The 22,431-nt window shown below is 56.6% G+C and overlaps 3 protein-coding genes, 1 long non-coding RNA gene and 1 pseudogene across 12 annotated transcripts in view; 1 reads left to right on the top strand and 4 right to left on the bottom strand.

Annotated features, from left to right (window-relative positions):
• Pitpnm2 (phosphatidylinositol transfer protein membrane associated 2) overlaps window positions 1-8,999 on the top strand; it is a 126,845-nt gene extending 117,846 nt beyond the window's left edge. For 6 of the 8 annotated variants that reach the window (XM_076844262.2, XM_077109040.1, XM_076844340.2 and 3 more), the window contains 12 exons: window positions 468-638; window positions 1,093-1,242; window positions 2,260-2,424; window positions 2,856-3,008; window positions 3,784-3,932; window positions 4,145-4,261; window positions 4,547-4,663; window positions 4,772-4,920; window positions 5,016-5,165; window positions 5,606-5,789; window positions 5,865-5,993; window positions 6,073-8,999. In XM_076844262.2, coding sequence (XP_076700377.1) covers window positions 468-638; window positions 1,093-1,242; window positions 2,260-2,424; window positions 2,856-3,008; window positions 3,784-3,932; window positions 4,145-4,261; window positions 4,547-4,663; window positions 4,772-4,920; window positions 5,016-5,165; window positions 5,606-5,789; window positions 5,865-5,993; window positions 6,073-6,393 — 1,955 coding nt within the window. In that variant the 3' untranslated portion in view covers window positions 6,394-8,999. The remainder of the gene's footprint in view (window positions 1-467; window positions 639-1,092; window positions 1,243-2,259; window positions 2,425-2,855; window positions 3,009-3,783; window positions 3,933-4,144; window positions 4,262-4,546; window positions 4,664-4,771; window positions 4,921-5,015; window positions 5,166-5,605; window positions 5,790-5,864; window positions 5,994-6,072) is intronic. The other 2 variants (XM_076844542.2, XM_076844614.2) reach the window with 2 other exon arrangements.
• A 475-nt stretch (window positions 9,000-9,474) lies between these two features.
• Arl6ip4 (ARF like GTPase 6 interacting protein 4) lies at window positions 9,475-11,848 on the bottom strand. Of its 2 annotated transcripts, none has more exons than XM_076866553.2 (6): window positions 11,759-11,848; window positions 11,205-11,375; window positions 10,510-10,818; window positions 10,312-10,429; window positions 9,834-9,903; window positions 9,475-9,757 (listed from the first exon to the last, which is right to left on the bottom strand). In XM_076866553.2, exons 2-6 carry the CDS (start codon window positions 11,362-11,364, stop codon window positions 9,701-9,703), a joined length of 714 nt encoding a protein of 237 aa, XP_076722668.1. In that variant the 5' UTR covers window positions 11,365-11,375; window positions 11,759-11,848; the 3' UTR covers window positions 9,475-9,700. The 2 variants fall into 2 exon arrangements, with proteins under 2 accessions (XP_076722668.1, XP_076722675.1); XM_076866560.2 differs by having other exon boundaries at window positions 10,510-10,794.
• Window positions 11,849-12,746: 898 nt separating this feature from the next.
• Window positions 12,747-16,642, bottom strand: Ogfod2 (2-oxoglutarate and iron dependent oxygenase domain containing 2). Its single transcript, XM_076866573.1, has 7 exons — window positions 16,364-16,642; window positions 15,866-15,922; window positions 15,025-15,138; window positions 14,824-14,923; window positions 14,242-14,369; window positions 13,756-14,013; window positions 12,747-13,681 (listed from the first exon to the last, which is right to left on the bottom strand). Exons 1-7 carry the CDS (start codon window positions 16,493-16,495, stop codon window positions 13,418-13,420), a joined length of 1,053 nt encoding a protein of 350 aa, XP_076722688.1. The 5' UTR covers window positions 16,496-16,642; the 3' UTR covers window positions 12,747-13,417.
• Window positions 16,643-16,820: 178 nt separating this feature from the next.
• Window positions 16,821-17,223, bottom strand: LOC143407402 (uncharacterized). The gene is made up of 2 exons (XR_013092343.1): window positions 17,150-17,223; window positions 16,821-16,953 (listed from the first exon to the last, which is right to left on the bottom strand). It is a non-coding gene; the product is annotated as an uncharacterized LOC143407402 (long non-coding RNA).
• A 5,110-nt stretch (window positions 17,224-22,333) lies between these two features.
• Window positions 22,334-22,431, bottom strand: LOC143384037 (U6 spliceosomal RNA; annotated as a pseudogene).

Below are 22,431 nucleotides of genomic sequence, written 5' to 3'. Positions count from 1 at the left end.
TCTTCGTAGGTCATTATAACTTTTTCAATTAAAAACTCTGTGAGAGCTCTCGAGGTGGCACACACCTGTAATCCTAGCGGCTTGGGAAGCTGAGGCAGGAGAATAGGGAGTTCTAAACCAGCCTCAACAACAGTGAGGCGCTAAGCACTCAGTGAGACCCTGTTGCTAAATAAAATATAAAATATGGCTCAGTGGTGGAGTGCCCCAGAGTTCAACCCAACTCCCCAACCCCCATCTGAAAAAAAAAAAGAAAAAGAAAAAAACTCGGAGAGCTACAGGGCCCTTTGTGTCCAGCACTGGCCCAGCATGCATATGATGCCCAGGTGCCATCCCAGCACCCACACAAGACATTCCTGGTCCACAGAGGGAAAGTGACCCAGCCAGATCCCAAACTGAAAGGCACGCGCGGCAGAGACCACCTGGGACCCAGGCCCTACCCGCCACCCAGTCTCCTTTCTCTGCCCCAGTTTTCCAGCTGCGGCCAGCCTGCCAGCAAGTCTACAACCTTTTCCACCCTGCTGACCCCTCGGCCTCCCGCCTGGAGCCCCTGCTGGAGCGCCGCTTCCATGCCCTGCCACCCTGCAGCATCCCCCGCTACCAGCGCTACCCGCTGGGGGACGGCTGCTCCACGCTGCTGGGTGAGAGGTCCCCCCGGGAAGGTGACAGTCAGCACCCTGTTCTGGAGGGTGGGGCAGCCCAGGTACGAGAGGGCCAGCAGGAGGACACCCCTCCTGAAGGGTACCTGGTGCAGGAGCTGCTCCTTCCTGGGAGTTCCTGGGAGACTCCGGTGACTTCCACCTTTCAGAGGGCTTGGTCAGGGCTTCACCCCTTGGGAGCAGGCAGGAGGAGGACCCTTGTTGGGTTGGGAGACCGGTAGGCTGGGCCCTCGCATGACAGGCAGTAAGCCCAGAGATGGGGCGCTTGGTGGGTGGGGCCCCCCACAGAGCCCCCGGCCTGTCCCCCAGCCCCAGCGTGTGTCCCAGCATCTTGTGGTGTCTGGTCCTCAAGGAGCCGGAGTCTACGTTGGTGTGTGTATGGACAGCCCATGCAAGTGTCTGTTCTTGTCCTCTGTTCTCTCCCATCTGCCTCCAGTCGAGACCGTGCAGAGAAACCCCGAGCTGGTCCTGGAGGGTGGCCCCCTGGCCCCTCTCCCCCATGGGGACGGCTTCCTGGAAACCAGTATCCCCGTTCCCGCGCTCACCTGGCAAGATGGGCCCCGCCAGAACCTGGGCTGTGCCGAGTGTGTGTACCCCACTGTGGTGACGTCTGCTTGGCTCCTGCCCCCTGCCCCCTGCCCCCTGCCCCCATACCCCCTCACGCCCCCTTTGGCTACTCAGAGTTCAGGGGACCTTGGTGGCAGGCAAGCAGGAAGGCAGTGGGGAGTTAATCTTGGCGCCTTTTTTATGCACACTGGGCTGAGAGGACCCAAAGCAAAAATAGTTGTAGCAGCCCAGAGACAGACAGAGGCTGCACCAGCTTGCCAATGACAGTCCAAGGGTGCTGGCCCTCCTTTTTGTGGCTTTTGGGAGCAGATAAGAGGTAGGGTGAGGCTGTGTCCTCCCTCAACACCTAGAAAAATTTGGTTCCAACAAGGAGTTGTGGTCTCTGGTTCCCATTCCTTCCCCACTGGAGATGCTCAGCTTCCCTCTACAACCCATGCAGCCTGGCTCCTCTGCTGAGCCCTGTCCTTCCTGCCCTATCCTGTCCTCAGCCCAAACCTAGGTGAGCCTGGCTGGAGTCCTCAGCACCTGACTTTGTCCCCATTCATCATGGCCCATGCGTGAGGGATGCCAGAGGCAGGGGCTGCCTCCTCTCTGTCCCCAGCATATATAGGGCCCCTGTTGCCACACCCCTCCAGCACAGGGTGGGCTGCCTCTGCTGCTGTGACCTGTGGGTCAGGCAGGTTGGGTCAAACCCAGAGGCCCAGAAGGACCCCGTGCTACTGGACTGCCAGAGAGCAGCTGAGGAGCCACATGTAGGGCAGGGAGTGGCCACAGGGGGAAAGCCCCTCACCTCACCTCCACACCCTGTGTCTGTGTCTATCTGTCCATTCTTCCCTACCCCAGCCTTCCTCCTCCCCTTCCCCAGCTCATGCCCTCTACAGTGGTCCTGAGCTGGCTACCCTTGGCACAGCCACATCCCAGCCCACCCTAGCCCAGGAGCTCGCTGGACCCAGCACACTGCCCCCAACACTGCTGGGGGGACGAGGGGCCATGCTGGGCCTCGCTTACCTGGGCCCCTCTCCCCATCCACCTGTAGCAGATGCACTCCAGACTCACAACGTGGTCTTCCAAGAGCATGCAGCCCCCTCGTCGCCCGGCACGGCCCCCACCAGCCGCGGCTACCGCAGAGCCAGCGAGATCAGCATCGCCAGCCAGGTGTCAGGCCTGGCCGAGAGCTACACAGCGTCCAGCATCGCCCAGAGTGAGTGCAGCCACCCGCGCCCTCCTCACCATCACAGCGAGGGGCCTAAGCTCCAGGGGACAGTTGGCCATGTCCAGAGACATCCTTAGGTGCCACACTGGGGAGGAGGTGCTGGGGACATGGGGCTGCTGAATAGCCACAGGATCCAGGAAGCCCCCCACAGCGGCCAGCCAGTGGACCCTCCTGGGAGGGTCCTGGAGAGAAGCTCCACGGCCCCGCCCCTCCCAGAAGCCTCCCCGCACTGGAAGCAGATGCAGGTGGCACACCCCGAGCTGGGCACGGGCTCTCTGGGCTAGGGCTGGGGGTGTTTTGGGCAATGCTGACTGTCTGCAGGGAGAGGTGTGCCCCTGGCCCCAGGCCCTGTTCTCGCAGCATCCTTGGGGCTGGCTACGGCAGTGTGGCTGAGTCGCTGCCCTGTTCTTACTTCTCAGAGGCCCCCTCAGCGCTCAGCCACACCCCCAGCATCAGGCGCCTGTCCCTGCTTGCCCTGCCCTCCCCACCCCCTGCCACCCCAGGGCCCTACCCCCGGGCGAGCCCCAGCCTGGACAGGGCCCCCTTCCTCCTTGGCGTGGACATCGGAGAAGGTACCCACCACAGACTCTAACCCGGGCCACTCTTGCCAAGCATGCTCACCCCTAACCACCAGGCCCTGCCACCTATGCCCCCGCTGAGGCTAATGGGACTGGAGGCTTGGGCTGGGAGGACACAGGCATCTAGGGAGGAGGGACAGTGGTTAGGGTCAGCTGGAGACCCAGGGGACCCTGAAGAGCTGGGAGGAGACCAGGTAAGGACCAAAGGAGCTGCTTGGGGTTCTCTGTCACCAAGGCTGTGGGCAGAACCCAGGGGAGCCAGGGCCCATAAACAGGCATGTCTTCTGGCTCCTCCTGTATGCAACCTTGTCTCCAGGGAGGGCAGTGGCCCAACCCGAAGTGGCAGAGCAGAGGTGCATGCCACTGGCCCTCTGGAAGTCCTGAGGCCTCCCCACTACCCTGGGGCTGAGGAAGGCAGCAACCCCTGCCTGAAGGTTCAGGGAAGGACTCCTCAGAATCTGTCACACCTGGGGACAAATGATACTGCCTTCAGACCTGGACTTGTCCCCTGCTTCCCCAGGCCCTTGCAGAAACCTTCAGTACTTCCATGGGACACTGCCACAGGGTCACCCGCTGAACCCTTGGCTGCCTGGGTGCGGGCCTGGTGCCTTCTGCCCACACAGCTGCTTGCCTGTCACCAGCCTAGGAAGAGATCTGCTTTGCCTGTACCCGGAAGAGTCTGGGCCGAATAGGCCTGAAGGGACAGGTGACCCTCTGGGTCCTTGCCCATGTCTCGGCCCCACCCAGTCATGGTCCCTCCTCCCTGCAGTTGCTGCTAAATGGTGGGGCCAGAAGCGGATCGACTATGCCCTGTACTGCCCGGACGCCCTCACGGCCTTCCCCACAGTGGCCCTGCCCCACCTCTTCCATGCTAGCTACTGGGAGTCAACGGATGTGGTGTCCTTCCTACTCAGACAGGTACCCGGCTGTTGCCCAGCCAGGAGAGCTGGACACTTGGGGCCCCTCCCTCTGACCCACCAGGCTCCAAACAGGAGGGAGGAAGCTCTGTGCAGGATGAGTTAGGAGTGGGTGGAGTGCATTTGCACACGGCTGGCCTCCAGGGTGGCTGGGCCTCTCACTCCTGGAGCAGCAGCCCTGGCCTGAGCCTGCCCTGGCATCTCTGTCCCCAGGTCATGAGGCACGACAGCTCCAGCATCTTGGAGCTGGATGGCAAGGAGGTGTCGGTGTTCACCCCCTCACAGCCCAGAGAGAAGTGGCAGCGCAAGAGGACACATGTGAAGCTGCGGGTGAGGGGACATGGCTGTAGTCCTATGTGACCCTCACAGGTGGCCCCTATTACAGAGGAGACTGAGTTGCAGAGAAGCACAGGTCTGTTTGAGCCTCGGTCTCTGCAGTTGGGGCCACGTGCCCATTTCACAGCAGGAAGGAAACCCAGCAAGGACGTCACTTGCCCAGGGCCAGGAAGTCGGGTGGCCTCACTCCTCAGGCCCAAGGGAGCATGCACTGAGCCTCGGAGACCCCAGCTGCTCTCCATGCCCCACCCTGACCCAGGCTAGCTCTCCCCTCCCCAGAACGTGACGGCCAACCACCGGATCAGTGACGCAGTTGCCAACGAGGACGGCCCACAAGTTGTGACAGGCCGGTTCATGTATGGGCCCCTGGACATGGTCACCCTGACCGGGGAGAAGGTGAGGAAACAGGGGGACCTCATGGAGCCTGCACATCCCCTTGGCTGAGGCACCTGGAGTGACGAAGCTAGGGTATGACCAGCTGTGACCACTCGCCCCTGCTCACAGGTGGACGTGCACATCATGATGCAGCCACCCTCGGGTGAGTGGCTATACCTGGACACACTGGTGACCAACAGCAGTGGGCGTGTCTCCTACACGATCCCTGAGACACACCGGCTGGGAGTGGGAGTCTACCCCATCAAGATGGTGGTCAGGTATGCACCTCCAAGGGGTGGCAGGACAGGGCCCGCCTCTGGGGGGCAAGATGAGGGGCTCTGGTTGGTTCTGACAAGCTGTCCCCACTGGCCAGGGGAGACCACACGTTTGCTGACAGCTACATCACTGTGCTGCCCAAGGGCACGGAGTTTGTGGTCTTCAGCATCGACGGCTCCTTTGCCGCCAGCGTGTCCATCATGGGCAGCGACCCCAAGGTGCGGGCCGGGGCCGTGGATGTGGTGCGGTGAGTGGCCCCATGGGCACAGTGAGACTTTCACAAGGTGGGTGGGCTCAGCAGCAGGAGGCTCCTGCATGTTAGGCGAGGGAGACCTGGTGGCACCAGGATGAGGACCTGCGTGGCCCTGGACCTTGTGGGTCCAGGCCTGGAGCCTTAGGCCACCACTAGTTAGCTGCATGACTGTGGGTGGCCTGGTGTCCAGTTCCCTGGAGAGGAAGGCTGGCGAGAACAAGCAGCTCTCCTGCAGGGCTGCAACTGTGGGGCTCACTGGGACACTGGAGGGTCTGTCGCCACGTCACTGCCATTTCTACTGACATTTTGTCTGAGCCCAGTTAGAGATGCTTTTCTCAGTGGCCCAAGCAGGGCACTTGGGCTGGGCAGGAGACAGGGAGGCCCAGAGAGAGGAAGAGGCAGCATGGGACACCCAGGCCTGCCCCTCGCCCCAGGCACTGGCAGGACCTGGGCTACCTCATCATCTATGTGACGGGCCGGCCGGATATGCAGAAGCAGCGGGTGGTGGCGTGGCTGGCCCAGCACAACTTCCCCCATGGCGTGGTGTCCTTCTGTGACGGCCTGGTGCACGACCCACTGCGGCACAAGGCCAACTTCTTGAAGTTGCTCATCTCTGAGGTGGGTCCAGGGAGAGGGGGCAGGGCACAGATGGGAGCAGAGGCCGTGCCCACGCCCAAACCATCTTGCCCACAGCTGCACCTGCGCGTGCATGCGGCGTACGGTTCCACGAAGGACGTGGCGGTCTACAGCTCCATCAGCCTGTCCCCCATGCAGATCTACATTGTGGGCCGGCCCACCAAGAAGCTGCAGCAGCAGTGCCAGGTGAGTAGGCGAAGGGAGCATGCCAGGGAGCAGCTGGGGTCCCTCCGCTGATGGCCCGTCCTCCTCACTGCCCCTGTAGTTCATCACGGATGGCTACGCAGCCCACCTGGCCCAGCTCAAGTACAACCACCGGGCACGGCCAGCCCGCAACACCGCCACCCGCATGGCACTACGGAAGGGCAGCTTCGGCCTTCCTGGCCAGGGGGACTTCCTGCGTTCCCGGAACCACCTGCTCCGCACCATCTCAGCTCAGCCCAGCGGCCCCAGCCGACTCGAGCGGACGCAGGGCCAGGTAGACTGTGAACAGCGAGGCCAGCGCAGCATGAGCATGGCGGCCAGCTGCTGGGGCCGCACCATGACAGGCCGGCTTGATCCAGGGACAGCCACGGGCCCCAAGTAGGGCACCGTCAGCGAGGCACCGTGGTCTCTTAGGCAGTGCTAAGCCAGGGTTCCAGCTCCACCAGGAGGTCTGGCCTAAGCACACGCAGGTGGCTGGGGAAGAACAGACACGCCTGAGAGCTTGTCCCAAGGCCCACTGGAGGACACAGGCCATGCCACCCAGTCCTCCCAGCCCTGTCTCCTGTCATAGGGCCTGTGGGGTCCAGCATATCATGGAAGACAGCAGGACAACCAGCCAGGATGACAGAAGGACCAAGACATCCCACTGAGCCTGGCCTGGGAGGCACTTCTGGACATTGTGCCCTGTGTTGGTCTCCCAGCCTCCTGGTGCCAGGGGTGGGCCTAGGCCCATCCTGCCACCTCCCTGTCCACTATCCTCCACCCCAAGGTCCCCTCCATTTGGTAGCAGCTCCAACAGGGGTCCAGCCTGCTTCTCGTTGACTCCAGATTCTCAACTGTCCGACCTCACTGGTTTTGCCCTGGTTTTTGAGTGTGGGACCCTTTACCATCTATGGCTACAGACTCGCTGACATGCATGAAAACTCAATATCTGCTGATCCAGGACCTGTTACCACACAGAAGGTTCCAGTTTGGCAAATCCGTGTGCAAGCAGGAGAGCAAGGCCATATCTTAATTCCTGCAGCCCTGCCTGGCCTGCCAGAGCCATGGCAGCCCCGGGACCCCTGCCCGCCTGTCTGCCTGCCCAGCTGGGGCCCAGTGCCGTCACAGGCTGGTGTTATTTCCAGCCCTGAGCACAGCCCAGGCATGAGGCCAATGAAACATAAGGCCGGCTCCCTCGTTGTCCCACCTTGGGCCATGGGGCCTGGACAAGCCTGGCCTCTTCTCCTTGCCTGCCATTGGTAGGGCCCCAGGCCGTGGCCCACCCACCCGCCTGCCCTCCGCGTTTCTACGCCTTTCTACTTCTCAACCTGATTTCTATGAGGTTTTTTTAAATGAGCAATCCTCGGCTGCTTCCTTTCTTAACTCTTTCAGTACCAAGCGCAGCCCCTCCACATTGAGAACACCCAGCACTGTGACGGAGTCCAGCCTGGTTCTGGGTCCCGTGGGCCCCACCCTAGCCCGCTCATCGGGGTGCGGGCTCCCTGCCTCACCTGACCCATTAATTCCACTGAATTTCTATGGGGGAGGGGGGCTGGGACAGGGCCACACTTAGGTTTTTTAACGCCAATTCCGTTTCAATGCTGAATCTAAGCCACAGCTCGCTTGCTAGCTTAAGGGCAGGCAGCCAGGACTTCACTTCTCACCCACACCAGGAGTGCTGCGCCCGGGCCTGACACCTGTCTCCCCTTCCCAGCACCGGGCAACCTCGGCTGCCGCCCCAGGTTCCTCCACCATCCCCAAGGCCCTGGACAGCCCTCCAGCCACTGCACTCTGTTCCTGAGACTCTGCCAACCTAGATACAGCTCAGGGCCCTGCGGGCTGGGCTGGGGAGGTGTGCAGGCTGAGGGCAACTTTCCCCATGTGTAGATATGTACAGCCAAAGGGTCATGTAAATGTTCTCAAATGGGGGCCTATACAGAGGAAGAGCTATTTATTTTGTGCAGAGAAAACACCTGGGGGATGGAGCCTCCAGGGCTATTCACATTTAAGATGTAGCTTTTTGTTGTTTCAGGCATATTGTATAAAGCAACGACTATTTTATGGACCGAGTATCCTCGTAACTGTTGCAGTGAAAGTGCAATAGCTGACCCCTTGCTCCCAGCAGGAGTCGCTGGCCCGACAATCACAGCCCTGGCCAGGGGCCCCTGTGGCCAGTGCCACCGCCTCTATCAGCCCCACCTTGCCCCACCTCACCTACACCTCGGTGACTAGCCATCCAGAGAAGTACCTGGAAGTCCTGGGCCCGCCTGCAATAAAGGCCAGGAGGCCCTGTGGGCAGACTCAGCCTCTCCCAAGGAAGCCCCCATGGCTCCGCACCCCCCACAGCCTGCCCAGTCATCAGCCATGCCAAGGACAACAGCAATAGTCCCCTGGGCCTCTCTCAGGCCCTCAGCCATAGACGGTGAGACGGGCAGCCTCCCTCCCAAGTCTCTTCTATATCCAGGTCTGCTTTCTGCCTCCCTAAGACTCCTTTCACCACACTCTCCCGAGGAAGCACCAGTTTTTCAGAAACCAAGAGAGGGAAGGGCAAAGTCCTTTAAATACCAAAAATGTTTACAGTGTTGGGTGCTGAGCTGCAGGGCTCAGGCCCGACCAGTTGTAACCAAAGGGTGAGGCAGGCCTTGCTGACTGCCACCCCCACCCCAGGCCTGTTAGAATAGAAGCCTTAGTCCACCCTACCCACCCCGAACCCCAGGACTGAGCCTCAATCACCACCCAGCTCCACCACCTGCCTTCTCTTTGATTTCTAAAGAAGGATTCAGCAGAGACCCATCCCTCCCTGGCTCAGTATGAGCTGCCTGCCTCCTGCCCCACCCCATCGCAGCCTTCACATCTGGACCCCTCCCGTCTGTCCTCGTGCTGTCTGTCTCTGGGCCATGTGTGAACAGTGTCCTGACTCCCTCCCTGCTGTCCCTGCATCATTGGGCCTGAGTGTGCTCTGTATATGTCACTGTCTGTTACACCAATTAAAGAAGCAGGAAGGCTTCCTTGTGATCTCTTTACTGCGGCGGCACCTCGGGGTTCAGGTTGGAAAAGGACCTGTCTAAAAGCATAAACCCTCCCAGTAAGTGCCACCTGCTGCTTGCAGTGTCACCAGTACACTGATGCAGGACTTGTGTCCCTTCCAAGGCATAGCCAAGTGAGGCAGGTTTGTGAGCCTCTCTGCTTTACAGGGGACACAGCAGTAAGCCACCTAACCCTTACCTGTTGTGATCTGTGAAATGAACTGAGCGAAGCTGTCTCTCCCCAAGCATAAGTGGGTCCCATTGAAGAGCTAAGACTGATTTGGGACTGACCCATGGAGTCAGGTGTAGTGCAATCAGCTAACAGATGAGCAGCAGGGCAGAGAGGGCTGGGGCCCAACATCCCAGCTTTCCCCAAAGCTCCTGAAGCCCAATGCCCCCTGGAAGTTCACACCAACCTCCCCAACCCTGACCACAAAAAGCAACAGAGTAAGAAGTCTAAGACCAGAGAACATTTAATATCAGGTACACTGCCCTTGCTCTTTCAGGAGGGGTTACTGAGGCATCCGTAAGCCTCACCTCTAACCTTGCTCCTGAGGAGGCTGGACTGGCTCCACAGGTGAAAAGCCATCAGCACTGGTCAGTGTTGCTGCTGCCCGCCCTGTGGCCAACCTCAAGGCCATGGCACGACACTGTCCACAGGCCTCAGTCAGCCAGGGGCCCTCAGGGAAGCAGCCCAGCTCGCATCTGGAAAGCCAGGCCATCCCCTCGGGTGGCTTGCTGGGGAAGAAAACATACAGAAGTGGGACATCAGAGACAGCAGGGGGCAGACCACAGGGAAAGGGGCAACACCAACCTTATTGATTTCTCTGTGTCGCTCTTTGGTTACGATTTCCTCCAAGACCTCACCATCTCCCTTAATGAGCCTAGGGTGGGAGGGTGTCCATTAGCAAGAAACAGGCTGAGCTCTAATGCCAGAGCAACCAGCAACGGGTCCCCAAGGCTCAGGCCCCACCAGCTTGAGCAGGGGGAGCCTGGGTGCCAATTCTGCCCCCACCACCTTTGGGATTGGGATGGAGGGAGCCCAGGTAGGCTGCCTTGCCAGCCTGCGCTACCAGTCTGGGCAACAGTAGCTGCTTGAAAAAGGTCTCTCACTGAGACCTTTACACCAGGCAAAGGGGAAGAACAGCTGATATGTCACAAGTGACAGTTTTCTCCCATATTGGCCTTTTTGGAGCAGCTGCAACCACACCCCACTTCTCGAGAAAGCCCATGTTCTGGGTCACGACTCCCAGGTACACCACACGGGGCCTGCCTGTGCCTGGCACCCCCACCTGGTGCGTCCCGTCTCGGGGTCCACCACTTTGCGGATGACACTCTGCCGAGCATCCCACTCCTCCTTGGTCATAGGCTTCATGGCCTGAATACGAGACTTCTGCTCGTCCGTCAGGACTGGAAAGGAAGATGGGAGGAGACTGTGGGCAGACCTGGGAAGGGGTTCTCTCCCTCCTGCACAACGGGTGGCACAGTACCTGGGCCATCGTCTTCCTCTCCCGTGGATCTGTGCCACTGGTCCAGTGAGGGGCCAGGCGGAGCTTCGGCCTGGGGCACCTCAGCCTTCTCTTTGCGCCTCCTCTTCAGCTTCTTTTTCCTCTTCTTCTTCTTCCTCTTCTTGTCCTTGTGCTTTCCCCGCTTCTTCCGACCATCACTGGAGGAAGAGGAGGAGGACGAGGAGGAAGAAGAGGAGCTAGAAGAACTGGAAGAAGAGGAGGAGGAGCTGGATCGTGGTCTCCTCCGGGCCTTTTGCTTGCTTCTCTCTGTGATGCAGGGAGAAGGTGAGGCTGGAAGGCCGGGAGGGCAAGGAGTAAACCTTCGTCCCCTTGCTCTGGCCTTGGGTAGGACCAGGTCTGTCCAGTGAGACGCTTCCTGCCAGGCTCTCCAGAAGAGATCAGTGCTCTCCTGGAGAAGCACCTTCCGGGCTCCACAGGAAACCGTCTCATGGGCAGGAGGCCAGGCTCCACGTCTCATAGCTATACTAAGTGAACCCTTAGATCCAGACTCACCAGCTGGGCAGAGCCTAGTCTCCTCCCTGTCTGGGGGTTCTCCAGTTCTCCACTCTGCACCCCTGAATGCTCTCATTCCAATTTCTCCACAACCAGTCCCAGCTACCTGCAGCTGCCTGCGGAGAAGTTGCTGCACCCCCTTTCCCAGTCCCTGAGGTCCTCACCCTCAGTCCCTGAGGCGGTGCTGGCCTTACGACCTTGGGATCCAGAAACCGAGCAACTCCTCGAGGAGTCCCTACTACTCTTCTTCTTTCTCTTTTCCGACCTTCGACCCCGGGAGCGGCTGCGACTTCTCGAACGCTTGCGAGAGCCAACGTGAGCCATAGCGGCGCAGGCTGGCGATGGGAAGAGACGCGTTTAATCCGCGGCTCTCTGGAGCCGGACCGCAGTGTGGGCTCCAAGGGTGGCTCCAATGGGGTCTGGTTCTCAGGGCCCCCGATACCCAGCACCGCAACGGGGACCCGCGCTATCCCCTCCACCCCTTCGGAGACCCTGGCTTCTCCGCCGACTCCGGGACCGCGCGCGTCGGCCCCTTTAAGGTCCCGCCCCCGTCCGGACGCTCCACACTTGCGCACCAAGCGCCGCGTCCTGGGAACCGACAGCTTTCCTCAACCGCAAGGGGCGTCCCGAGTTCTTCCCCGCGCGCTCCCATCCTCCACCCTGCTCCCTTCGCGGCCTCGCCGCCTTAAAGAGGGCCTCGAGGCTCTCCTCCTCTCACCTCAACCGCCCACCGGATGGGACCGCCAGCTCCACACCCCGACTTCGCAAGGAAGCAGCAGCACGGTGGCTTCCGGACCACTTCCGGCCTGGAGCGGTGCGCGGGGAGGCTGTCCGGGTGGGAATCGAGGCGATGCTGCCTTTAGTTCTGAAACCGCGGGTTCCGTCTCCGGAGCGTCCATCTCTTTGCAGAGACCACGCTGGTGAGAGAGCCCACTCCCGCCGCTCCGCCCTGGGACACGTCTCCAGCCTGGCGCCAGTCCCCGGGCTCTCAGGCGCCTCTCGTCCATTTATGCCACAGCCGCACCGACTCCCAAGACTGCGCTTTGGTTGCCGTAACCGCATCACCCACCTACCTAAAGCCCCATCTTCCCGCGGGCCACTTTCCTCCCTGGCTGGTCTGCGAACCTGTCCACCCCATCTGCCTGTGAGACCCCAGCAGAGACGTCCCTGTCTTTCTAACATATATACCCAGTAACATAGAGGTGGCAAACTCAAGTGTCCCTAAAGGGACGGAGAGTTAGTTCACGACACCTAATGAAAGAGTGACACACAAGCCTTTCTAAAGGACGCAGCTGAGACTCCGCTCCAGGTGGCTTTTGCAGTATGGGAATGGGACTGCGTGTTTCCACGTCTTCCCTCCTTCCGGAGGAAGCTAAAATTCAAGATTTCAACATGGAGGGACTGGGTTGTGGCTCAGTGGTAGAGCACTAGCCTAGCATGTGTGAGACACTGGGTTCAATGACCATTTATTTATTTATTTTATTTAAAATAAAAACTTTTTATTTTATTTATTTACTAGCACTGCATATAAATAAATAACATAAAAGGTCCATTAACAACTAAAAAAAATTTTAAGATTTCAATATGGAAACACCTGGTTTTCAGATGTGTAGCCCCCCAAAAGCACAGCTCTGTGTACACACCTCATCAATCTTAGGGCCACCCAGTTATAAGGTCTTCAATAAAAATAACGAACACAGCCAAGGGCTGATATAAATCACTTTATCTGTGTTAGGTCATTGGATTCTCACAATAGCACCTAGAGCATAGAGGTCAGTGGGTCACCCATGGCCACACAGTGGAAAGTGGCAGAGCCAGGATCTGAATCCAGGTAGTCTGGCTCCAGAAATCTGTTCTTGATTTCTCCGAAGTAAGCCTTTCACACCCATTCAGAGGTTGCAATTGGTGCTGTCCACCACTGATACTCTTCACTGAAGGCCTCCTGCAGCCACTGAGAGCCACCCTCCCCTGGAGGCAGATGTCTGGGAAGTTACTCCTGCCTCCGCAGCTCCATCCAGGAGCCACTAACTGTTACTAGGAGCCAACTGGTGGGAATTCTAGCTCTGGAGCTCCCCAGGAGCAGGCTGATGCTGGACTGTCACCTGAAACCACATCTTTGTGAAGCCACTTTCAGTACCCTCTCCTGCTTCCCTACTCCCCTCTGAGGATCCACCCTCCATGAATCCCATATCAAGCTCTGCTTCAAGCAAACCTGCACTAAGCCAGCCTACCTCTGGAAATAATGACCCAGATGCTGGCCTAACCTTTTGATCCAAGGAGTTCCATGGTTGCAAGTTTATTTCTGCCCCTTCCAACCTGAGATGGCAGGTCCTCACTTGCCACACCACCTCCCCACCACCACTGGCCCAAACCAGGCTCAAGTTAGCGCACACACATCCACCGTGGTGGGCTCCTCCCGGGTGAAGCCGTCGCCAAATCCCTCGTCGTCCACCAGGTCTGGCTCACGGCAGCACATGGGACAGAGGCGGTTGCGCACAGCAGAGGCCCGGAGCCACACCACGAGGTTCCAGCGCTCACCAGTGCCTAGCGGCCGGGCCCCATGCAGCTGTCCGCCCCGGTGCAAGACACCCTGGCCCACCACATGCTGCACCTCCAGGGGCTCTGTCAGGGCTGCTGGTGCCTGCAGATGGCAGATCTCAGGCCTGGGCACTCATGGCTGACCCAGATCCTGTCCCATGGGTCTGAAATACTCACCTGGAAGAGGCCTCCAAAGTATAGGGCACCTCCTGTGAAGGCCTTGCCCAGGGCCACGTTGAGAGTGAGCTCAGCATTATCATAGTGGCAGCCCAGCTCACGGTCCTGGCCTGGTGCATATTTGACCACAAAGGCACGGTGACTGTCAAGCCGGCCCCCACCACAGTCTGGGTACAGCAGAGCCATCAGTGGCTGCAGGAAGCCCTCCCGCAGTGGTGTCACCAGTGGTTCATCCAGGCCCAACTCATGCAGCAGTACCTGGAAGAGGATGCCTGTGGTGAGCAGGAAGACTGCTGGGGCCTTATCCTGCTTCCCTGGGTGAGGGATTTGCTATTAAGGACAAAGCAAACTGATACCATCACAGTTATCTACCATGATCTTGCTCTGCAGGCAGGGATGGGCAGCTTGCCTGCAGCACCTCAGATATGTCTCCCATCCTAGCTGCCTGGACTCCTCAGGTGGGTGCATGGGCCAGGCCTCACCTACCCCATAATTGTTCATGGTGTTGGGCCTTCCCTTGGGCATGTCTGACTGCTCAAAGTGCTCCAGCTCCTCCAGCAGGGCTTGGCAGAAAGATGCAGTAAATACAGGCACCCGGTAGATGCGCTTCTCTTCTGTGGAGGGAGAGAGATAGTAGGTTAGAGCTCTGAGGCAAAGTCAGACAGGCTTGGGTCTCAATCTTCTCATGAGTGGGTGTGGCTTTTCACTGTCCCCAGCCTCAGTTTCCTCATCTGTACAGTGGAGATAGTGAGGTCCCTCACTTCTCAGGACCATTGCCTTGCCCCATTCTGAAGTCACTAACTGGTGCTGTGAGCAACTATGGGTTCCCTTTCAGGGGTCAAGCTGATGCCAGACTGTCATTTGAAACTATACCTTTGCCAGGAAGGTTGGTCAATGAATGAATGAACAAATGAATACAGATGCCCTGCTCCTGGCAGGTTGGTCTCACTGGCCCTTCCTGTTCCTGCTGGTCTGGTTTTTGAGAACAAATATGATAGGTGGGAGAACCCCAGTCTCTATTGCCCAGGTATCTTAGGCTGCCACCCCCAAGTCATGCCATGCTCTCACCTGACACTGTCTGCAGCCGCTGGAGAAGGCCCTGGAGGTCTGCACCTGGGGATGCACTGTACTCCACAATGGACAGAAACTCAGGAGCCAGAGCTGCATCCTGGGGGCAGAACATAACAGCTATGGGGAAGACAGCACCCCAGGCCTGAAAAGGCTGCTTCCTCCCTCCAGTAACCAGCTCCCAATTTCCCTGCCTAGTACCTGCAGTGAATTGTAAACCTCTGGCCGTGCTGGACGGTAAGAACTGGCGATGAGGGCTTTCCTGGCAGCTGACTCCTGCCCCAGCCTCTGCCGCCGCACCACCTCCTGCTGAAGCTGGGGTGGCACAGGGATAAATTATCATACAGAGCCTCCATTCCCCTGAAGCCATGGTACAGATGAAGAAACTGAGGATCACGAAGGCCAGAGTGGGGCCCAGGATGGAAGGCAAGTCTCCCTATACTCCTGAGTCAATTACAAATACCAAACTACTAGTTGAAAGGGACTTCTAGAAGAGGGACTGCTAGGCTGGATGGGAGGAGAGACCCTGGAGCCCCTCAACCAGCTGGGCCCACTATGGGGAGGGGAATGGTCACAGTCAAATCCTGTGTTACAGAGGCTGCAAAAGATTCTCTTAGAAAGCTACCAACTCTAACCCCCAGGTGAGGGAGGAGGTGGGAGATGAGCAGCAACCTCAGCCTGGGGGCGGGAGGTGTTAAAAGAGGCAAGGATGTAGTAGCCCTGGTAATCTCAACTCCATCCTCTGTGAGACTTTAGGAAAGCAACCCCCCTCTTTGAGACTCAGTTTCTCATCCCAAAATGTGTCTACCTCACAAAGGTGTTAAGAAGGGCATGACATAGACAACTTGGCACTTCTCCATTTCTATTCTTCTGGTGCCAGAACGCAGGAGTAAGGGTGAGGGGAGCAGGAAGCAGGTAAAGAGGATTGAGGAGTCCTTCAGCGATCGGAGACTGACAGGCCGAGGCTGGGAAACCCCTCAGACTGCTGACACAAATCTAGAGGAAGGGCCAAGCTGCAGAGCAGGGAGTGGGGGAGTGTTACCTCTGCCAAGAGCTGTTGGAAGTCCTTGGTGCTGACACAGCCTCGGCTGCGCAGGATCTGGGAGCAGAAAGACCAGTGAACATGATTTCGTGACTTTGTGCAAGTCCTTTAACATCTCTGAGTCTCAGTTTCCCCTCCTTAAAGTGGAGATGAGAGCCTCTACGTCACGGGATCCTTCAGAGAAGGAACTGCGATGACTGCGTTAAGCAGAGCTGGGTTCCCAATTACTCCCACCAACACCAAGAGAGCATCCTGAGCCAGGGCCTGCCCTGCGCGCTCTACCCGCATGTTTCTTCATTCCCTCCACACGCGGCTCACTAACAGGAGATGCTATCACCCACCCCCTTTAAGAAAGGGAAACGGAGGCATGGAGAGGAAAGTCATTCTCCTCCTAAGTGAAGCTCCCTGTGTGCCATGAGCAAACCAAACCATCTCGGGGCCAAAGGCTCCTCCCCAGCCTCCGCCCGCTTCCCAGGAAAGCCAGCAGAGGACACTCACAGGACCGTAATCCTGGCGCAGCTGCTGCTCGCTACGGAAGCGAAGGTGCAGCCCGTAGCGCGGCACGTACAAATTCTCCGAGCAGAAGCAGGCGCAGCGGCAGAATCGCCGCGGGGCCCCCGCCGTCGCCATGGTGAGACGCCGCGCGGCCCAGCGGGCTTCCGTAGGAACACTTCCGGGTACGCCCCCAACCCAGGAAAGGTGCGCTACAGCGACCAAGGGGCCGTCTTTAATTCCCAAGAGCAGAAAAGAACGAAGACTATCCTCTCCAGAAAACGGTCAGAGGGTGGAGTGGGGGAAAACGTTCGCGGGCCGTAGTGGAGCCGACGGCCTCGACAGAGAGCACGCGGCCTCCACGTTATGTCTCATAATTTCTCCACTACGAGGCACGAACTAATGACCCCACTTTACAGATAGGTGAACTGTCACAGCCTCACAGGACGCGGAAAAGCAGGGACTCAAAACAACAAAGCCTTTTATTTAGGGGTTGGGGATGTGGCTCAAGTGGTAGCGCGCTCGCCTGGCATGCGTGCGGCCCGGGTTCGATTCTCAGCACCACGTACAAACAAAGATGTTGCGTCCGCCTATAACTAAAAAATAAATATTAAAAAAAAAAAAGCCTTTTATTTAAACGCTGCCCCCCTCTTCTAGGCGCCTTTGGAGAACCGGCTGACCCCACCCCGCGAGGCAGCCGGGTCAGTTAGGGATTGTGAGGTCCGGCCTCATTTCCGCCCGCAGCTAAGGAGCCAGCGATTCTATGCGTCTGAGATCGGGTTTAGCATTTACCCCGCACCCTTGCCTGGCGCTCCCAGGGCTTTGCCGAGAACTCTCAAAACTTCGCAGCGCGGCTCTCCGGAGTGTCTCCACGAAAAAGCTCCGTCCCTCGCGACTTCCGGCAGGGATAGCAAAGGGGGCCGGGTGGGCTAAGCCGTGTGTGGGCGGGGCACTGGGCGCGGTCTGCCGGAGGCCACACCTCACGTCTGGATTGCCTTTGAGTTCCGCAGAGCGGCAGAGAGGGAGATAAGTACGTTAATGTCCTCCGGGCAGCGTCCCCACCTCTGCGAGGCCCACCACCGCACACACACATACACACACACACACACACACTCCTCCGCGGTCCCACGGTCCCGCCGCGCACCCCGCAGGCCCAGGTCTGCAGAGCCGCATCGCTCAGGGGAGAACTAAGGCTCCGAGAAAGGGAGGAAGTGTCCTTTGGAACTGGCCCCATCCTGCCGCAAAGTTTCCTCCATGGCTCAGCGTGGTGTAGCGTTGAGAGCGGGGAAGGTTTTACCCCAGAGGTGACTACAAGTGACAGCTCCTCTTGTCCTACCCTTCCCTCTACCCAGATCTATGCTGAGGGATTGGCCACCCACCCTGTCTCTTTCCATCCACACAGCAAACCTGAACTAGGTGCTCTCGTATCACTACATTAAAGATGGGGAAACTGAGGCTCAGAGAGGTGCATTGACCTAGCCCAGGTCACACAGCCTGTAAAAAACAATATGCCCCACCCTTCCCCCACCCCAGGGAATCTCTGAGTTGGGGGATTCTGTGGGACTTTGGATTTTTCTCTCTGCTATCTTCTCCTTTCCTCCAAGTGTCCTCACGGGCACTCACAAACGTTGTCATTCATACACCAACGCGCACTGACTCATCTTCATGCACACACACTGCAGTACATCCTTATATCCCCCCACACACTCGTACATGCACTCCCTTCCTGACGGTCAGCACCTCCCCACACACATTCCACATCCAGAAGCATTCTCACACAGTGTCACGGGTTCACGTGCATGCACCCCCTCATACTCTCACCCACACCCCACACAGTGGCAGGCACTCTCGTCCACACGGGGGCAGCTCAGCCCTCCTTCCTTTCTTCTCCATAGAAAGCTGAGCTCCAAGCCTTCTTGCTTTTGGGGACCAGCGTCTCATTGAGGGGTTCTTCTTCCTGCCCTGGAGAATCTAAGCCACCCTCAAATGCAAAATCTAAACTAATTAGTGAATAACAAAATACAAATATTCAGAAATATATTTACAAAAGGTGAAGCCCCTGATGGATCTAGTCCACATGGGCTCTGGAACTAGACAAGGAAAAATGGCTCTGGATGTTTATTTAAGGGGGTATATCAAAGGCAGGGATAAGGTTTCAAGGGCGGAGTCTTGCTTGGGGATGTCTTGCAGTCAGCAGGTTGATTGAATCTTGGCAGGCCACACCCATCTCAGGTGCTGTGTGGGCCACAGCAGAGTGGGATAGAAATTCACATTGTCCCTGGGCAATTGACCAGAAAAATTGTCCACAGCCTATAAAAAACAATATGGGGTTGGAACCCAACAATCATTCCCAGACACCAGGTGTCTCTCTTCACTAGCTCCCATGTACAGTGACCCACATGTTATCCCATGGATGGCTCCTGACACCTGCTGCTGCCACAGAAAGAGCCTGGGAAACCCTAACATCCTATGACTCGGGTCCCTGGCTGTACTCTCCGGATGTCTCCATCAACACATTTAGGGTTCCAAGCCTCCAGCTAGCAGAGCCTCTCCCTGCCCCCGGCATCCTAGGAGACCAAAAGAGCCCCTCATTTCTGGGACAAGGCTACAACAGCCCAACAGGTTTTCACAGTGGCTGTGCAGGAGCGTGTATGCACGTGGGAATGCACCTGACTGTGTGGAGAGGTATTTGGAGCTGCATACAAGCTCTCTGCCCACATTAGTTTTCTAAGGCCACCATAACAAAAAGCCAGAAACTGGGTGGCTTAAAACAATGAAAATGTGTGCTCTCACAACTCTGGTGGCCAGTTAGATAGCATGGTGTTGAGAGAGTCGTGCTCCTGCAGGAGGCTCTAGAGGAAGAGTCTTCTCTGTCTTCCAGCTCTAGTGGCTGTGTGGCCACGACACCCGGGTCTTTACCTCTGTGTATGAGACCTCCTCCTCTGTGTATATCCGTCCCTGAGTGTCTTATTAAGACACTTGCATTAGAGTTAGGTAGGGCCCACTCTCACAATCCAGATAACCTCATCCTGGGGTCTTCATGACATCTACAAAGACCTTTTTTCTAAATACAGTCACATTCACAGGTTCCAGGGATTCGAATGTACATCTGTCTTTTTTGAGAGGGGCGTCATTCCACCCTCAAGAGCTCTCCAGTCGGGTGTGGAAGACAGGAGTAAGCAAGAAAACAAATTCACAAGCCATTTTCTTCCACTCAGTTGCAAATGCTGGGAAGGCAGGTTGGGAGAAGAGAGGGAGAGAGGCCTGGGAGCCACTGCTCTAGACAGGGCAGCCAGGCAGGACCTGCCTCCTCAGGAGCGATGCTCAGCTGAGATCTGACCATCGCAGCAAGATGTGGCAGGATGTGATTCTAGGCAGGGAAAATGAAAGTCCCTTGTCCTGCAGTGAGAAGGAGCTTAGTTTCATTAAAGAACAGCAAAGTATACAGGGGCTGAGACAGGGAATGAGCCCCAGTGCTGTTGGACCAAATCACTGTGCATCGCAGTCCATGCTGACACTTTAGGTTTCACTCTATGTGAGGAGGGAAGCTTCTTGATCCTCACTACAAGCACTATGAGAAAAATGAGGGTCAAAGGGTCACCTGGCCCACCTGAGGACAAACGGCTTGTAAGTGAGCTAGTATGGAATTCAACCCAAGTCGAATTCTTCTGAGTTATTCCCAAGGGGCAGTCGGGTCTCCCTCAGTGTCCCCTCTCCTCATATGTGAGATCACTGAGCCATGGGGATCCTGGAGCCCAGCCTGGGCCTCCTGAAATTAGTGGGCTTCCCCATGGAGGAGGTGACCGTGAAAAGAACCTGACTCCACAGCCCAGGGAAGCTCAGCCAAGAAGGTGCTGAAGGTTGTACAGTTGTCTTGATTGCCCCGTGATAGTGAACGGCCCTGCTACCCAGACAGGGATCTGTTTCCCCAGCTCAATGACCCTAATTGCCTAGGGTGGTCAGTCCCCCAGCCTGGTCCCAGGCAGCCCCCACCCCCACCCCCTCCTCTGTTCCTCCTGATTGGACATCTCTCTTTGCAGCAGTTTGCAAGTTTATCAGCTCAAACAGGCTCTCCTCAAGGGCCCGTCCTCCTTGAGGACAGTGACCTCACTGCTACCCTGCTCCAGCCTGGGCTTAGTCACCAAGGGAACTGTAGCAAGAGGAGTCAATAAGCATGGAATCAGGACATTCTTCCTTGTTCACTGCTCCAGGTCCTGTTAATTTCATTTTGCAGATGAGGAAACTGAGGCTCAGTGGAGTGTAAGGGCCTATGTAGGGTAGTAAGTGAGCCAGGTGCAATGGCGCACTCCTGCAATCCCAGCAACTTGGAAGGCTGAGGCAGGAGGACTGCAAGTTGGAGGCCAGCCTCAGGGACCTGGCAAGGCCCCAACAACTTAGTGCGGCCCTGTCTCAAAATAAAAAGGATTGCAGATGGAGCTTAGTGGTAGAGCCCTTGGGTTCAATCCCCAGCACCAAAATAAATAAATAAACCTAGTGAGTGGCAGAATTAGAACATTCATGAATTAAAACACACTTCTATCTGCCTGGAGAGTGGTGTGTGTGTTACACATGTGTCATGTTTGTGTGTATAAATACATGTAGATATGTATATGTGTGTTGATGTGTGTGTGTGTGTGTGTGTGTGTGCACAAGCTTTATAAATTGACAGAGCCATATATAAAAGGGGACATAAACCTGGTGTGTGATCCCAGCTACTTGGCAATCTGAGGTGGGAGGTTCACAAGTTTGAGGCCAACCTGGGCAACTTTGTGAGACCCTGTCTCACAGTAAACTTTAAAATAGAAAGGGCTAGGGATGCAGCTCATGGTAGGGTACCCCTCCCCGCCAAAAAAAAAAAAAAAAAAAAAAAGAAAGAAAGAAAGAAAATGAAAAGGAGGGTTACAACTCATAAATGTACAATCTGTGAGTTTTCAAACTGGACATACCCATGAGACCAAGACCCACACAGCACCCAGCCCCACTCTTAGTCACTACCCACCTCCTAGGGCTGATCTGACTTGCCCTGACTCCTAATAGCAAAAGTTAGTCTCGTCAGTTCTTGCATTTGATACAAAGAAAACCATATCGTGTGCTCTCTCCCGCACACTCTCCTGCACACTCTGCTGGGCACTTTCCTGCACACCACTTCTTTCACTCAAGACTGCATCCTTGAGAATGGCCTAGGAGCTTGAGTGTAGCAGTTGGTGTAGCAGTTTTTCTAGACTGTGTCCTACTTGTTTCAGTGAACTTTGAACTGTTTGCCCACCCTTCCTGCAGTTGGCCAGCATTTGCATTGCTTTTGTTTTGGAGATGTTTTTAAGGAAACTGCTACAAACATTGTTTTTAAAATGTGTGATAAAAGATGCGTAAAAATTTAACATTTTGACCAATTTTTTTGAGGGGGGTAATGGGAAGTGAATCCAGGGGCACTTAACCACTGAGCCACATCCCCAGCCCTTTTTTGTGTTTTATTTAGAGACAGGATCTCACTGACTTTCTTAGCGCCTCACTTTTGTTGAGGCTGGCTTGGAACTCACTATCCTACCTCAGCCTCCAGAGCCACTGGGATTACAGGCATGCACTGCCACCCCTGGCTTCTGACCACTTTTATTAGATGTTTATTTTTAGAGAAATTTTAGGTTCACAGCAAAATCTAGTGTGAAGTACAGAGAATTCCCATAATTGCCCCCCATATGCACAGCCTTCCCCAACAATGCCCCCACCAGATTCATGCATGTGCTACTCAGTGAAGCCACATTGACACGTCATTGTCACCCAAAGCCCATGGTTTCCTTTAGAGTTCACTGCTGGAGTTGTATATTCCGTGGTTTTTGACAAATGTATATGGCATGTATCCAACATTATAATCTTGTACAGAGTAGTTTTACTGTCCTAAAAATCCTCCGTGCCCTGCCTGTTCATCCCTTCTCTCTTAACCCCTGGCCAACACTGTTTTTTGTTTGTTTGTTTGTTTGTTTTAATATGGAATGCTTCGTGAATGTGTGTGTCACTCTTGTTTAGGGGCCACACTAATCTCTGTCATTCCAATTTTAGTATATTTGCTGCCAAAGCAA

Source organism: Callospermophilus lateralis, chromosome 1 (genome assembly GCF_048772815.1).
Source record: "Callospermophilus lateralis isolate mCalLat2 chromosome 1, mCalLat2.hap1, whole genome shotgun sequence".
NCBI lineage: Eukaryota > Metazoa > Chordata > Mammalia > Rodentia > Sciuridae > Callospermophilus > Callospermophilus lateralis.
This window is presented reverse-complemented; position numbering and strand designations above follow the sequence as displayed.